Here is a 16,219-nt window from a genome sequence, read left to right as displayed (position 1 = left end):
TATAATAATAATAATTATTATTATTATTGTTGTTGTTGTTGTTGTTGTTGTTTTTAAATGATCCAGATTTAGCCCACATTGTGCTCACTATGTGAAGACTTTGAGAAATGGGTCCTAGTGATTATTTAAAAAAAAAAAAACGGTAAAGAATAAGAAATTCAAATTTGGTGTGAACAAGAAATTAACTGTACAGAGATCTAAACTTACTGGAAAAGTGTTCTGATTCGAGACACTGGGCCAAAATGTTTGAGAAAAACTGAAGTGTAACATTGGTGAAACTGAACAGACTGACCTATGACGGTGATCTGTAGGTTTGTGGAGTTCATTGCACCGTATTGATTCTGTGCCTCACAAATGTATTCCCCAGTGTTCTCTTGGGCCGCAGTGAAGGAAAGCACGTGTGAGATGCCCAGTTCTTCCTCTACATCTGCTCTCTTCTTGAACCACCTGTGGACCGCAGGAGGGTTGGCATTACTTTGCATCTGCCCATGACCACCAATACAGCTCATTTTAATACCAGCAGAAAATCTAATGAAGAAGTGAAGGATGTTGAAATCTATGAAAAGACTGAGATTAGATTCGGTCTTAAATCCAAAAAGCAGAAGTAAAGTAAAATGTTACTCATTTAAAATAACCTATTAAATAACTGTATACAATGTAATGTATATATATATATATATATATAAAATCATGTTTGGGTTTCAGACATGACTTTTTGCATTAATGTTATGGCGTGCATAAGCACAAGGGTCCCCAGTTAAAAAAAATGAAAACATCAGGAAGAACAAGAAGCATGCAAAGCTGGATGAAAAAGAACCTAAAATATGTTACAATACGTTTTAAACTGCTAAGATGATACTTTAAGGCTTCTGAAATATGGGAAAAGCAGTCAGCCACAGTGTAAAAACACAACTCACAAAGGAAACTGTTGGTGTGACTGTGATCTGCTCTGCTCACACATGCTTTTACACGTTACAAATAGAGTAGAGAAAGGTTGCAGATGCAACCAAGATTTTGTGATGATAGTAAAATGGAAGAAAAAGGCCACAAATCTGACTTTTTTCTCAGAATTGCGTGGTATAAACTCGCAATTGCGAGTTAAAAAGTCATATTTGTGAGATATAAACTGGCAATTCTGAGAAATCAAGAATTGAAACGCCCACCACACACCAGCTTATTGGTGGAGAGGAGACAGAGTGATGAAGCCAATCATCAGATATGGGGATGGTTAGGAGGCCATGATGGTCAGAGGCCAATGGGCGAATTTGGCCAGGATGCCGGGGTTACACCCCAACACTTTTTCGAAGGACATCCTGGGATTTTTAATGACCACAGAGAGTCAGGACATCGGTTTAACACCTCTTCCAACAGCAACCTAGTTTTCCCAGGAGGTCTCCCATCCAGGTACTGACCAGGCTCAACCCTGCTTAGCTACAGTGGGCAACCAGTCTTGGGCTACAGGGTGATTATGGCTGAAACCACACATACATTTAGTGAGTGTGATATGACTTACTAAAATGTCTCATGCAAAAAGCAGAAGTGAAATACAGTGAGTTTGTAAAGTTAAAGCTCTAGGAGGAGTAGCGTTTGATCATTTTAGTCTCAGAAGAATAATAATAACTACGTTTAAGTCGGATTTCAGTAAGTTGGCTTTCTCAGGCCAACTTAATTATCATAAAAGAACTGAGAGCAGTGATAGGATCTATGAAAATATTTTAAGACAGATCATAAGTGCAAGAAAATATTTTTCCACTAACTTTTAGGGATCTCTTTAGGCTAATTTCCACAATCACTATTTAACATTCCCAGGTTTTGTTTCTGTGGGGAAATTTCCAAGTGTAGCTACAGTACATTTTGTACATTTCCCGCAGACTGTCTGGAAATTTTCGTGTCGCGTCCCGCCTTGCTGCATCCAGTGCAGACAGCAGCACTGATTATAAGAAGTTGCCTTTAGTCGTGTCGCGCCGCGCCGCTCGCGTCTGGTGTAGACACGCGGTGCATCCGAAATCGCGTAGGCCTGCTGTATTGAGCATGTACTACATTCGTATTTGAACTTAGTTAAAAAGTATGTTCTATATCGTGTGAATGTGGGTAGTGTAAATGATATTCGTATTATATCCACCATGTTGTTACTATCACATAACCTACCAGCATCAGTCGTGTCGCTTCACTGCCATTCATAAATCCTCTCCCCTGGCCTCATGAGATAGTAAAGTGTCCATCGAATTAATAATCCCGGGCGAAAGAATTAGGTCATCGGGTACTTTTCAACACTATTCACTAGATGTCCTTTTTGAACCTTTTGAGTTTGAGACGATCTTTCAGAGAGGGTTCATAGGCAGACTTCCTATGTTTTCGCTGCTCTTTCATTTTCTTCTTCATTTTTTCATAGCCTCCAGCTCTGTGTAAATTAGAAAAAAATTCTGGTTCAATCTCATTCACATAGGACCGGCTGTTTGCCCCCTTTATGTCTCTCCCCATCAGTGCTGGCCCAAGCCTTTGGGGCCCTAAGCACAGGGGCGGATCTAGAAAATATATTTTTTTAGGGTGGCAAAGGGGTGGCATGGGGTCTATTAGGGGTGGCAACACCAAAGCAAGCCCCCATGCGTAGTTTTTGGGGATTTATGGTCTGACATACACAGTTGTGTTCACAAATATTGTAGTACCATTAAGTAATCATCTATACTGTTTAAAATGAAAAATAAATAACAACATTTCAATATCCATCATGGCACCAAGTCAGTGCACAATATAAAAAACTTCAACAGGTTATAAATATTTCTGAGCTTATATCACTAAAGAAGATATGCGGTTCTATTCAAATTACATAGGCTACTTAGATGGTATAATCACGTTTAGTGCAAGTTTAAGAGCAACAAAAACTTTTGAATTTCCTAACATTAGAAAGAAATACAATAATATTATCAAAGCACTGAAACTGGATCAGTTTTGAAAACAATGTTTGATTTTCTGTTATTAACAGAGGTGGGAATGTCTGTAATCACCCAGAACAAACTCTATCAACCATATACTCTGGCAACACCCCAGCAACTGCATAGCAAGAGCCTAGCAACCAACTAGCAACACTTTAGCAAACATCTAGAACATCTAACTGACCAAACCATTTACGTTTTTAAACAAGACTTTAAGATAAGCCAGCATAAATTTGTCTTTCAAACTTTTCAATCTAGTTATTACGGTGGTTTTTCTTACAGGTTTTTTTCAACTGCTTACACACATTTTCAAAACTTTGCCTCTTTTTTTCAAAACTTTGCACACAAATCCAAGAATTGCACACACAAAATGCAAAATGCCTCACATCTCTTGCCAAATGAAGCACTGCATTCAAAATATCACAAACATATCTCAAAAGCAAACATTTGCAAACACCTTTGCCATCATTTTAATTCCTGTTAGATGTTTGTGTGTTACATAGAGAATTGTGTGTTGTGTTTTGCAAAAAGTGTTTTATGAAAATGGAAACTGAGTCAAAGGCCGACAATTAGTGTATGGTTTTGCAGATTTAGTGTGTGCTTCTGCTGTTTGAGTGTCAGCTTTCAGAAATTGTGTGATAAGGAAAGATTGTGTGTGTAAACGGTTGAAAAAAAAGTAAATTCTTACACACAATTCAAATAGACAGATGACTTTCCTGCCCAGTGAACACTGAGATCAATAACACTGTAACAAAAAACTCTTACTAGGATTCAGGAATTATTTTTGCAGCTCAATGTCTATTACAGTATACATAAATTACAGATACATATGTATAATTCAGCAATGAACTTTTGGGGGAAAAATCATTTTCATTTTACTACTGTAAAGTAATCTTGCAGTAGATGAAACGCACTAGAAAAGTTCAAATACCAAAGAATTGTATGAACTTGGTATGCACCACAAAACAGTAAAAAAAAAAAAAAAGTAAATTGAGCATCCTCTGCACATTCTGCCAAATTTCATTACAGTATACAATACTATGGCAGTTTCTTGGTCTCCTGACACAAGACTAGCTATATCTCTAGGCAGTCATTCTCAGTTCTGCAAAAATGCAGTACACATAAAAAAATGGGAAAAAAGTTGTTTTTTGCCAACTAAAATCAGTATATTAACAATCGAGAAAACTACGATCTAGATTCTTACCTAACTCTGCTATTAGTTTCCATGATCGGCATCTTCTTGTTGATTTCATGTTATTGTTACGGCTTATATCCATGATGAAAGTAGAGCGAGCGGTCGGACAATCGGATCACCAAACAATTATGCGATGAATATGAATCTCAGACATATCCGGACGGGATTAGATTTCTCAGAGGACTTCTGAATTATCTGAAAAGCAGTAATTATCTGATTCACGAACAAATGTAAAAACAATTCGTTAGTGAACTGGGCCACGCTTTGTGGTTTCGACTCAAAAATATCCGGTTCATAAGAGTAATTTGTTAATGAAGCCGATCTCACTGGCACGCTGCGTGCACATTTATATTTTATTCTGTGATAATTCTGGGGTGGCAGATGGGGTGGCAACTGCCACCCTAAGAAAAAGCTGTGCCACCCCGGTAGATCCGGCCCTGCCTAAGCATAATTTTACATGGGGGCCCTTCAGTGCCACCAATACGACTGATAATTGTCAATGCTTGATTATTCGCACACTATAAATCTAACACACCCATTATCGGTTTTATTTGTTGTAGCTGTGTTTCTTGCATCATACCAATGTCTGCCTGCTATGTTTTTATCCTTCTACGATTTTTAATTGTAACAGTAGCAAACCCACAAGAGTGGTCAGGTGTTAATTTGCACTTTAACATTCAAAGTCTTACAGTACTAAGTGGCATACTTAATGAGGTGTACTAAAAGTAGCTAAATAAACCAGCAGACAATGCATTTACAGAACGGAATTATATTTTAACAACATAAATTATTAAACACACATCTAAAACAACAACTCTTAATCTCCAACTAGCTAACTGAGGCATGATGATATTGGAATATAGCAAAGACCCCAAAGGTAGGCAAAGGTAAATAATGTTAAGCTGTTATCAGTACCAAGTTTATGAAACAGAAGCTTGCCAGGCTATCTTGAAAGAACGAACTCAGAAGGACGCGAGAACACAGAACACATTTTTGTGAGATGCGCTGTGATCTTGCTGCTCGACTGACAGTCCCAGCACAGTGTCAATATGTCGCTCAACAACACAGATTAGGTGGGAGTGGGATACAAAGCTGGAATGAGGAGCAGCTGACTGAAGTAAGATTATATTAAAGTGAGTTATTTATTTTTACTGTGCAGGTGTAAAATGTAAGATGAAAGCTAAAGGCTATTTAACGCGAGTAACCTGAGACATTCTCTTTCATAGGTTCACTCATCGCTGCATAGCTATGATTCTGCATAGATAGAATCTGGGAACCAGGAGCTGCATCTAAATCCAAGCTATATAACCTGATAAAAGTGTGAGGAGAGGACCATTCTGCCACCACACAGATATCCTCCAGGGGAACCCCTCTGAAAAGAGCTTGAGAGGAAGCAACACTCCTGGCAGAATGAACTCGAATGCCTAGCAGTGAAGAGATACCTCGCACCTCATACACAAGCGAGATAGCGTCCCTTACCCAATGAGAAATCCTATGTTTTGATGTGGCGAGCCCTCTGCAGCCAGCACCAAAACACACCAACAATTGGGAGGACTTGCGCCATTGGCTATAGTGGTCCACATAGAGCTTCAAAACTCGAACAGGGTAGAGCAGGTGAAGCCCCTCATCCTCAACAGAAGCAAAAGGAGGAGGACAGAAGGAGTGAAGCATGACCACCTGGGAGCGAAATGACGTGGACAAGACCTTGGGGCCATAACTGGGTCTGGGCCACAGGAATTCCTTAACAAGGCCCGTAGCAAACTCCATGCACGATTCTCTAATAGAGAGAGCCTGCAAATCCCCTACGCGTTTGATATAAACCAATGCCAACAGGAGCATCGCCTTAAGAGTCCAATAAGCTCCAATAAGCCCTCCAGGATGATAAACAAGTCTCTGGAAGGAACACTGGCAGGGCGCACGGGCCTTAAATGCCTAACCGCACTCATAAACGGAGAGACCAAACGATGTCTACCTAGGGAGACTTCATCCACATCCCTGTGAGCAGCGATAGCTGCAACAGAAACTCTCAAGGTGAGAGCCTTTCGTAACGAGGAAATATCGACTGAAGAAGCCGCGATTCACGTCCGAAGGAGGGACCTCCTCTATCGCACCCTTGAAGAGGAGTGAGGAGACCTCCTGCTGCAAAACTGAAGCATCTAAGGCACCGTTTAACGCAGAGAATCCAAGGCGACACTCCTGGCAGACGCCTCCAGGTAGCATGACAGAGGCTGCATACGGGTGCAGTTCGGAGGATATGCTAGTGCCAGGTCCCAGAGATGGTCATGCACCGGTGTAGACGGGCATGGCATTAACAGCGGCAGAGTAGGCTTGTGGTGTCCTCTTGCGAGATGGGTCGGCCCACTAGAACTGGAGTAGGGGGCACTCTCTGGTGTATAAGTAGGGGTGAAAGCCGCAAGCGTCTCCCATAGTGTAAGCAGCAGCAGCCGTAATGGAAACAGGTTTTGAAGTGACAAAACCTTCTCCTTTCTTCAACACCGGGGGGAAAGTCTAATTTTTATGTACTTCTCAGAAATGTGCCTTATCTACTTAGAAATATATTTAAAATGACATTTAAGTATGCTTGACTTATACTTAGAAAAAGTATAGATATATTTGATCTATACTTGTGCTCAGCGAATCCATGTTTTCACTGTTATACGGTAGGGGGCGCTATTGAACATCTTCTGTACAGAATTTCCAAAACACAGGCGAAGAAGAAACCGAAACAACAGATGCTTCCACGCGTAAATTATGGAATAAAATGTCGACCCATGAAGAGGTAATGATTGTCAAGCTTTGGGGTGTTGATCGACTCCATCTACAGTACGTTTTGATTATCATTCTGAATCCAATTCAGTCTTTTTCAGCATTTTGTTCAAAATGTTGTCTATTTATTTATTTTTTATTTATGAAACTTACCCACATTCAAGTGTTTATAAAAAAGAATGCATGAAGCTAGAATAAAATGTTTTAGTTTTCAAGCAGATACCCTGATCTTTCTTTTGGTGTTTTGTATGTTCAGATTTACATATAACAAAATATATACATATTAATACCTAAAGTATGATGTAAAGTTTATTTAAAAAAAACTTACAAGTATACTTGCCGTATAAACTACTAAACTATACTTCAAAGTGTACTAAAATGCTACAAGTATTTAATTAGTAAACTATCAGTATACCTATAAGTTCACTTTTAGTATAGTTGCAGAACTTGCAGTACAAACTAAAAACATAGTAGTGACGTCAGGGTGGCGCACGCCATCAGCCAGTGAATTGGTGTGATTCCATACGGGCTTCAGACAATCGGGACACCCAAGGGGCGTTCCCATTCTGTCATAGCAGCGTTGAGTGAACCTATGAAAGAGATCTGTGCCCGTCGAGACAATTCAAGGGTAGTTGATACACAATCTGTCCATGCTATGAACTTTTGACTGGTTTTATGTTAATGTTTATATGAATGTATAAGGGAAAGTGTTTTCCTGGTGACTATTATTTGCTTTTTTGAGTTTTTGAGTTTGTTTTATCCCCATTTAGCCTCGTCTGCTCCTGATCTATAGCCTAGAGCTCCACATCCGAACCCCAGGCCGCGGATTCACGGAGGGCCTCATCGGTTCACTGAGTCTCAAAACAGATGACTCCTTCTCAAAAACCACAAGCCTCACGTGAAGTGTTTTGAGATGGAGATTCTCACAAAATTTACAGTTAGAAGCGCCGTAAACAGCCTTGCGTGCGTGAGACAAACCCATACATTTAACACACTTACTGCGCGGGTCATCACTCATGAAAAACCGAGAGCACGCCGGCTGGCAGCGACTGAACTCCATAGCACTTCACCGCAAAGGGGAAACGAGGTTCCACTGAATGCAGTCACTGAAGTTCAAAGAGAAACACGAAGAAATACGCTGAACACGGGCCAGATAAATCGCTTCCAAAGGGCTAAATGACCGGAAATCTGAGGAGCAGATGGCGTGGTTGCTAGTATTAGAGTGGGTGATGTAGTGACGTCAGGGTGGCGCACGCCATCAGCCAGTGAATTGGTGTGATTCCATACGGGCTTCAGACAATTGGGACACACAAGGGGCGTTCCCATTCTGTCATAGCAGCGTTGAGTGAACCTATGAAAGAGATCTGTGCCCGTCGAGACAATTCAAGGGTAGTTGATACACAATCTGTCCATGCAATGAACTTTTGACTGGTTTTATGTTAATATTTATATGAATGTATAAGGGAAAGTGTTTTCCTGGTGACTATTATTTGCTTTTTTGAGTTTTTGAGTTTGTTTTATCCCCATTTAGCAAATTAAGACCAATAGAAACTGTTTCTGTCAAGTAGCCTACAGAACCGGCAAAAGTTGTAAATGATTTACAGTGGTGACTTCTAATAGTGACTGCTTAGTTGCATTTTTTTTTTTTATTCCATAAAGTCAAATTGAGAATTATGAGTGATGGTTGTTTGTCATGATGTTGCTGTTGTCATAATAAGGGAATAGATGCTTTTTAGGCAAACAATTAGTTTTTGTTTGGTTTGTTAAAAAAACTGAACGTTGAATGGTGTTTGTGTAATGGTTTACATCACATGGTGGCAGTATGTGGTCAATGTAGCAAAAGCCATTTTTTTCCCTTAAAGAGTGGATTGAAATAATTAAATAATGCTGAAAAAGAAAACATATTTAAGAAAAACAAATATTAAATTCAGAATAACGTGGGTAATAAGATATAGCATATGCTATAAGTATATGCTTATATTCAGTCCTCCGGCCACCACAACAACAGCAGTCTATATGTTTGTTTGCTCCTCAAAACAAAGCCTAGCTGGTTCTCTTTGTATCAGTGTTTTCTGGACTTTGCTTCATTGATTCGCTTTGTTCCAGCTGGTACAGTGGCCACAGCTTCGATTAGTGCTGCTCTCTTAACAACTGCCAGTGTAATAGTGTTGTAGGTAAGACTCAATAATACGGCTAATATATACTTTTTACGTCTTTGTTTTTATGTGCAGTGTATCTTTGCAAGTTATTTTTAATCAGACCCATTTGATATATTTTATTCAATTTGCTCTGTGTTCTAACAAGTTTACTTCTATTACTAACCCTTGTCAAAAAAAAGAGATTCACTTTAACATAATTGAAAAAAAGTACTTGTTATAGAAACAATACACTTTAAAAGAATGTACTTCAATGTGAACTGAATGTAATGCTTTAGGACACTTAGTTGCATGTTATTTACAATCAAATTCAAATGCATTATAGTGTAAATTTAAATTAAATGCAGTTCGTTGGAATTTAAAAGTGCTTTTTTCACCCGTTTAAATATATATTTGTAATTTAAAAATTAATTCTATTGTCTTTTAAATGTGGTTAAAGTGTACTGCCAAATGCACTGACACAATTTATGGTAACTAAAATATACTCATTCATACTGAAACTTGTATGTCGTATTTTTAAATCAATTTGTGATCACACATTTGTAATGAAGAATGTCGCACATTTAAAATAAATTAACTTTAATGTTGAATACACTACAGTTCAAATTATAATCAAGCACGTTACATGTGCTTTGCTATGTTAGTCAACACATCAAAAAAAAGTGTACTTCAAAGCATTACAAAGGATTATTAAAACTTCTTTAAAATAAAATGCTTAATTTGAAATTATTACAGAGGGCACTTTTTAAAAGTTGTGTTACTTGCGTTAAACATAGTCATAAATGTGTGCTCTCTTTATACACTTAAGCAGCCTTTTATTTTTCTAGTATCATATTATCTGCACGTTTTTAAGTGCACATTTACTACAATTAAGCACACTTTTTTTATATTTCAATCATTCTCATTGAACAGATTCAGTCCGAGTGTGAGCATAATTACTGCATTTTATATCAAATATTCTGTCAGTTTTTTTTTTTCAGAGAATGTCAGAGAGACAGGGACTGAGGGCAGACTCCACCCACTTCACTTTAGATGGAGCCCCATTTCGGATCCTCGGAGGCTCCATCCATTACTTTCGGGTCCCCAGGGCGTACTGGAGAGACCGGCTGCTCAAACTCAAGGCCTGTGGTCTCAATACTCTCACCACGTAAGACCGTGACATGGATTTAGGGACACTTTTTCTTTTCCCCTCAGAATCTTCTTGAAGAGTCATATCCGTCATATTCATGTTCTGTCTGTCAGGTATGTGCCGTGGAATCTTCACGAACCAGAAAGAGGAGTTTATCTGTTTCAGGAGGAGCTGGATCTGGAGTGAGTGATGAATATGAACTTTATTTATTTATTCACAATGAACTTTATTAATGGTGATGTGTTCTGGGTGATTACTTACAAATCAGTTTCTGGTATTTTGGTTTTCATATATGGCTTGCAAGTTGTATACAAGTTGGATTCTTCCTTCAATATAAGTGTTTTTTCTGGGTTTTTATATTTTTGTGAAAACTGTTTATCGCATTGATTTTAATATGCTGATTTGAGCACCGAATTATGATTTCTGACAGATCATGTGACACTGAAGACTGGAGTAATGGCTGCTAAAAATTCAACTGTGCATCACAGAAATAAATGACATTTTTAAATTTACATTCAAATAGAAACTGTTCTTTTAAATAGTAATATTATTTCACAATATTACCGTTTTCAGTGTATGACTAGTGTATGAGCCACAGTGAAGCTTGCCTCAGGAATAAACATTTCATATCACATTCCATTTTAACAAATGTATTCATTAATAAATCAAACTCTTTGCTTGATTTAAGGGCATATATTCGTCTAGCAGGGGAATTAGGCCTCTGGATGATTCTGCGTCCGGGGCCGTACATATGTGCCGAGTGGGATTTGGGTGGGTTACCAAGGTTAGTGCCTCACCTGTTATGAAAAAAAATAAATAAAAATTAATCCTAATATAACATGTTTGCATTATTATTAATGTATATATACGTATATATATTTTATTTTAAATTTTTTTAAATTTTTACCTTTTTATCAGCTGGCTGCTGCAGGATAAGAAAATGAAGTTAAGAACAACATACTCTGGCTTCACAAGTGCTGTGAACTCATACTTTGATAAACTCATTCCGAGAATCACACCCCTCCAGGTCAAATATGTGTTATTTTTGTTTGTTTCGTTTTTATTTGTTTGGCTTTGGTCTTGAATTTGTCTCCGCTGTCCTCCCTACAGTATAAGAAAGGAGGCCCTGTTATTGCTGTTCAAGTAGAGAATGAATATGGCTCATATGCGAAGGATGAGCAATACATGTCATTCATCAAAGAGGTATGGCATGAGATTAAATCTTTATCATTGACTCTGCATTATGGTGAGCCAGTTCTCTTATACCTACAGAGTTTGTTCTCAAAATCAACAGGCGTTACTGTCCCGGGGAATCTCCGAGCTTCTCCTCACATCAGACAATCATGACGGGTTAAAGTGTGGAGGGGTAGATGGAGGTACTGTAGCATTCATATATCTATTCATTTTTTTAGTGTCCCCACTCCCCACTGCTTGTTAATAATGTGACACTAACTGTTTTGCACAAGTGAAATAATTTAATGGTGTTTACACTACTGTAAGATTTTTAAAATGTTTTTGAAAGAAGTCTCTTATGCTGACTAAGGCTGCATTTATTTGATCAAAAATACAGTAAAAACAGTAATATTGTGAAATATTATTACTTTTTAGAATAATTGTTTTCTAAGTGAATATATTTTAACATTTAATTTATCCCTATGATGGCAATTTTTAGCAGCCATTACTTCAGTCTTGAAATTTCAATATTACAATTTTAATATGTTCCTTTGGTGCTCATGAAACATTTCTTATTATTATCGACAGTTGTTCTGCTTAATATTTTTGTGGAAACTATGACATGTTTCTTTTTTTGTATTCTTTGATGAAGAGAAAGTATAATGTCAAGCTTTTGAACAATAGTGTAGGTAAGTAAAGTTCTTCTACCACAAATTATATTTGATTGTCATCTCCTTTAAAAGTCTTGCAGACGGTGAACCTACAGAAACTGACGTTCGGTGATGTACCGCATTTAGCAGAATTGCAGGTCAGTAAAGATTTTTAGAATATTTTCAAATTTGTCCTTATTTACAATTATATTTACAGTATACTACAGTGTTAAAAATGCCCACAACTGTATTTTAGCACAAATGTCATGGTCCCAGAAGAGAGATGAGACGAGGACTTAAATATAAGCACTTCAAATAGTGCTCACAGTTACCGAAATAACGTCAGGCCAGTTTCGCCAATTCCCCTTTTTTCCCTTTACCAAGATAGCCCCACAGTAACAAAAAATAAAATAAAATTAATTAATTAATTAAACACAGTACAAATAAATTGGTGTGAGCACTTAACCCCCTGGATAAACAATGGTAGTGGCTTATAATGCTTTCTAAAGGAAGAACAAACATAGAATATAATCAAATAGACATTCTCATCAGCCACTTATAACTATTGAATAAATAAATTCAAGTAAATCCATTTTACACTCTGTACATCTCTATTAACATTGTTATTACTATCTTCTTCTCCAAGAACAGATTATTAATGAACTCAAATTAACATTGACATCAAAACAGTAAACAACTAGTGACCATTTTCTCTGAGTATACAGATACATTTCCCAAACCCGGATGAAATCAATATTACTCACTCTGTGGCGTGCTGCGTCACATTAGAAATTCACCCAGCTGTCACCTCACATGCACCTTCACGTGCCTTCGTTCTCCCCTCTAGTATTATTTTATTAAAGGAGAAAGAAGTTTGGTTTACTTTCCCTTTCACTTCACAACATAAATGGCATGTCCTAAACTCAACGTTCACATTAAATGTCACTCACGCTCGATTTCCGCGGCCTGCACGATTCCTCTACGCAGATATTTCTCACCCACGGAGAAATACGAAATCTGTGTGATCGCAGACTGATCCAAACTGCTCAGCGACCAGACCAACACCCAACCGAGGAATTCCCTTTTTTTCACTGTCCAAACAACAGATGGTGTTTTTCTTCCAGTCCACGCACTTCAACTCACTCGTGTCCGGGATGCCTCAATCATAAAAACCGTTCCCCCGAAATAAAACACTCTCTTTCTTTTTATTTTTCTCACTGCGCTGCTCAGACGCACGAAAGTGCCTCCTAATGACGGATAGGCATAACCACCGGCAATTCTTATGATGACTACTCTTTGTTACCCGGCCACATAAACAATATATAAATGTAGTCTACAACATATAGACAGCACAATGATATTTGAACATTTTCTTTGCTGCAGCCACAGAAGCCGCTGATGGTGATGGAATATTGGTCTGGCTGGTTTGATGTTTGGGGGAAACCTCATCATGTTTTCTCTGCGCAAGGTAAAGAATCTGCCTCATCATGCCTCAAAGTGAGCATGTGGACATTGACCACCTAGAATGGACAATTTCTATCTAAGCTTACTTTTTGCATGACAAAATGCCATAATATATATGAACATATGAAAAACAATCCGTTTGCCTTGATCCATGTCCTCTTGCCAGTATATACTGTATACATATATATTCTACTGTCTGATAAATTCTCTCTGCTTTGACATGTATTGTGTCTGCATCTCTTCTGTTATGACAGAAATGATCTCTATAGTGCGAGAGCTTCTGGATCGTGGCATCTCCATCAATTTCTACATGTTTCATGGAGGAACCAGCTTTGGATTCATGAACGGAGCAGTTGACCTGGGAACCTACAAACCACAGACGAGCAGCTACGGTTCAGTAATTTTAATATTCATGACCGCTGGGACAGTGTGTACTACCATTCAAAAGTTTGTAGTCTCTAAGATTGTTTTTTGAAGGAAATTAATTATTTTATTCAGCAAAGATGCATTAAAATGATTAAAAGTGACAATTTATCCATTGTATTTCAAATAAATGTTGTTCTAAAATGTTCTATTAAACATCATCCCTTCTGCATCTCTCTTAGATTATGATGCTCCACTGACTGAAAGCGGTGATTATACAACCAAGTATCATCTCTTGAGGAGCCTGCTGAGCACCTACAGCAGTATGTTTCTACAAAGTCATCCCTGATTACAGAATCTAATGGAGCTGAAGCTCTCTGTATCGCTGTCCTTGTCTCTTGATGTCTGTTCGTCTCTATGACAGATGAGCCAATATCAGAGCCGCCAGCTGTGCAAAGCAGAAGAGCATATGAGCCGGTGGCTGTTACTCATTATATTTCTCTATGGGAGAGTCTTCAGTGTGCAGAAACAGTAAGTGCAATGAATCTCACTATTACTTTCTTTCTCTCACTTCTTTACTTTCCCCAAAAATGGAACACAAATGAAGGTATTTGTTTAAATATTCCAACTTCAAAATGTGCATAAAGGCATTGTAAAAGTATTCCACATGGATAGAGCAGTTTAGTCCCCAGCTTCTGAAGAGACATGATCACCTTATGTGTCGAACAGATTTAATTTAGGCTTTTATTCACATGTAAACATTGATCGGCATGGGCTCATCGAAAATGTGAACAGAAGCTCAACTGTGCTTGTTTGACTTCACTGGTTTTTGCGCATCAAACATCCATTTCATTTTCCCTTTCATTAAAACTGACCCATTATACAGATTGTTTCACTAATGTCACATTAGGGAAGAATAATGGGTTTTGCGAATGCTGCTTCATGTTGAAAGGCAGTTCAATCATGACAACTCTCTGAACATTTTAGCATGGTGATGGATATGACAATGTTAATGTATTTGGTCTTGGCGGAACAGATCTGCTACGCTGCCGCTGAATTGCTGCTGTTGGTTATTGCTGTAGTTGTAGACTATTGCCGCTGCTGCAAGCAAGTACAGGAACTTGCTACTGCCAATGCATATGGCGATACGGTACCGTGAGTATTTAAGACATGCTGCTGCTGCACAAATAGCATATAAAATAACCCTGTAGCAGATCTATACAGGTGGAGCTGGGGAAGGTGGAGGGTTTCAGAGAAACTCTGAAAGCACACTGCAGGAATCTCAAGTGAATGGTAGCCAGCCATATAAATGCTTTTATGCATGTTTATGACAACTGTCATTAAGTGTCATTCGCTCAGTTATGTAATTTTTAATGCAAAGATGACATTGTTTGAGATGTCTTTGTTATGGGCTATGGTTAGGGGTAAGGGTAGGGGTAGGGTTAGGGTTAGGTCAAATAATGTCATATTTGCATTAAAAATGACAACTGAGCGAATGACACTTAATGACAGTTGTCATAAACATGCATAAAATACCTTCATATTCATGACGTGTTTCATGTCATGATTATGTAGGTGTCATGTCAGTCTTATGCACACCCCTTCAAGTAAAGTGTAACCAAGACAAGTTTTGTTTTGCTTTGTATTACAGGTTTTCTCGTTATGTTTAAACATGCAAATGAGGCATTATCTGATTAAATATGTACTAATTTGCATAAGTTTCCAGAACATAAGTCTTAACATTGGATACATTTTAAAATAGTTTTTTTCATTTTCTTGACATATTGAAGTTAAGGGTTTTACAGATTTTGGATATCTCTTTTTATCACTCCATGAGTCAAAAGCAATCAAATGGGAATTTCAACATGTTTTAAAGAATAAAATGTTATATAAATGAGGCTAATGATATATGAACAAACCATGTAAAAACTGTAAACACCTTCAGAATATAAACAAGAATCAAATGTTTGTAAAAACAAAGTTTTTTACCAAGTTTTTGCTCATAAAAATGTTTGGTGTAGGTAAGTGCTACTAAAGTGGAGATTTGGCTCAGTGCAGAAGAAAAAGCTCATGGTCTTTAAAGATATGTATTATAATTAAAATCAATTAAAAAAGACACAAATAGATAATGTGTAATAAAGGCTTAAATGTGTATTTTAGATGTTTTCTTTCCATTAGTCTGAAAGAAGGCATGGAAGCAAAATAGGCTAAAAATAAAAGAAAGACCATTGCATTTTAAAAACTTGTTTGTAGCGTCTTGTCTTTTAATATTCCTCCTGTACTAGCTATATTAACTGTAATTAATCATGGAGCATATAAATATGCACAACATGTATTACTAGCAAAAGGCAAGGCAAGGCAAGTTTATATAGCACATTTCATACACAATG

The 16,219-nt window shown here is 37.7% G+C and overlaps 1 protein-coding gene and 1 long non-coding RNA gene across 6 annotated transcripts; one reads left to right on the top strand and one right to left on the bottom strand.

Annotated features, from left to right (window-relative positions):
* Positions 1–482: 482 nt before the first annotated feature.
* Positions 483–13,244, bottom strand: LOC107565086 (uncharacterized). Of its 3 annotated transcripts, none has more exons than XR_001606324.1 (3): positions 12,953–13,244; positions 12,767–12,845; positions 483–556 (listed from the first exon to the last, which is right to left on the bottom strand). It is a non-coding gene; the product is annotated as an uncharacterized lncRNA (long non-coding RNA). The 3 variants fall into 3 exon arrangements; XR_001606323.1 differs by lacking the exon at positions 483–556 and adding an exon at positions 10,288–10,356; XR_001606322.1 differs by lacking the exon at positions 483–556 and adding an exon at positions 12,486–12,505.
* On the top strand, positions 6,884–14,783 carry LOC107565085 (beta-galactosidase-1-like protein 2). Of its 3 annotated transcripts, none has more exons than XM_016250277.1 (12): positions 6,884–6,907; positions 10,017–10,197; positions 10,293–10,361; positions 10,868–10,963; positions 11,098–11,206; positions 11,290–11,382; positions 11,474–11,555; positions 12,096–12,160; positions 13,386–13,470; positions 13,721–13,858; positions 14,072–14,152; positions 14,254–14,783. In XM_016250277.1, the coding sequence occupies exons 2-12, from the start codon at positions 10,034–10,036 to the stop codon at positions 14,472–14,474; spliced, it is 1,203 nt and encodes a 400-aa protein (XP_016105763.1). In that variant the 5' UTR covers positions 6,884–6,907; positions 10,017–10,033; the 3' UTR covers positions 14,475–14,783. The 3 variants fall into 3 exon arrangements, with proteins under 3 accessions (XP_016105763.1, XP_016105762.1, XP_016105761.1); XM_016250276.1 differs by lacking the exon at positions 6,884–6,907 and adding an exon at positions 8,658–9,068 and having other exon boundaries at positions 10,031–10,197; XM_016250275.1 differs by lacking the exon at positions 6,884–6,907 and adding an exon at positions 8,658–9,068.
* The last annotated feature ends 1,436 nt before the right edge of the window (positions 14,784–16,219 follow it).

Source organism: Sinocyclocheilus grahami, unplaced genomic scaffold, assembly GCF_001515645.1.
Source record: "Sinocyclocheilus grahami isolate Dianchi unplaced genomic scaffold, SAMN03320097.WGS_v1.1 scaffold981.1, whole genome shotgun sequence".
Lineage (NCBI taxonomy): Eukaryota > Metazoa > Chordata > Actinopteri > Cypriniformes > Cyprinidae > Sinocyclocheilus > Sinocyclocheilus grahami.
The sequence above is the reverse complement of the archived record's forward strand: the minus strand, read 5'-3'. Positions and strand labels throughout refer to the sequence as shown.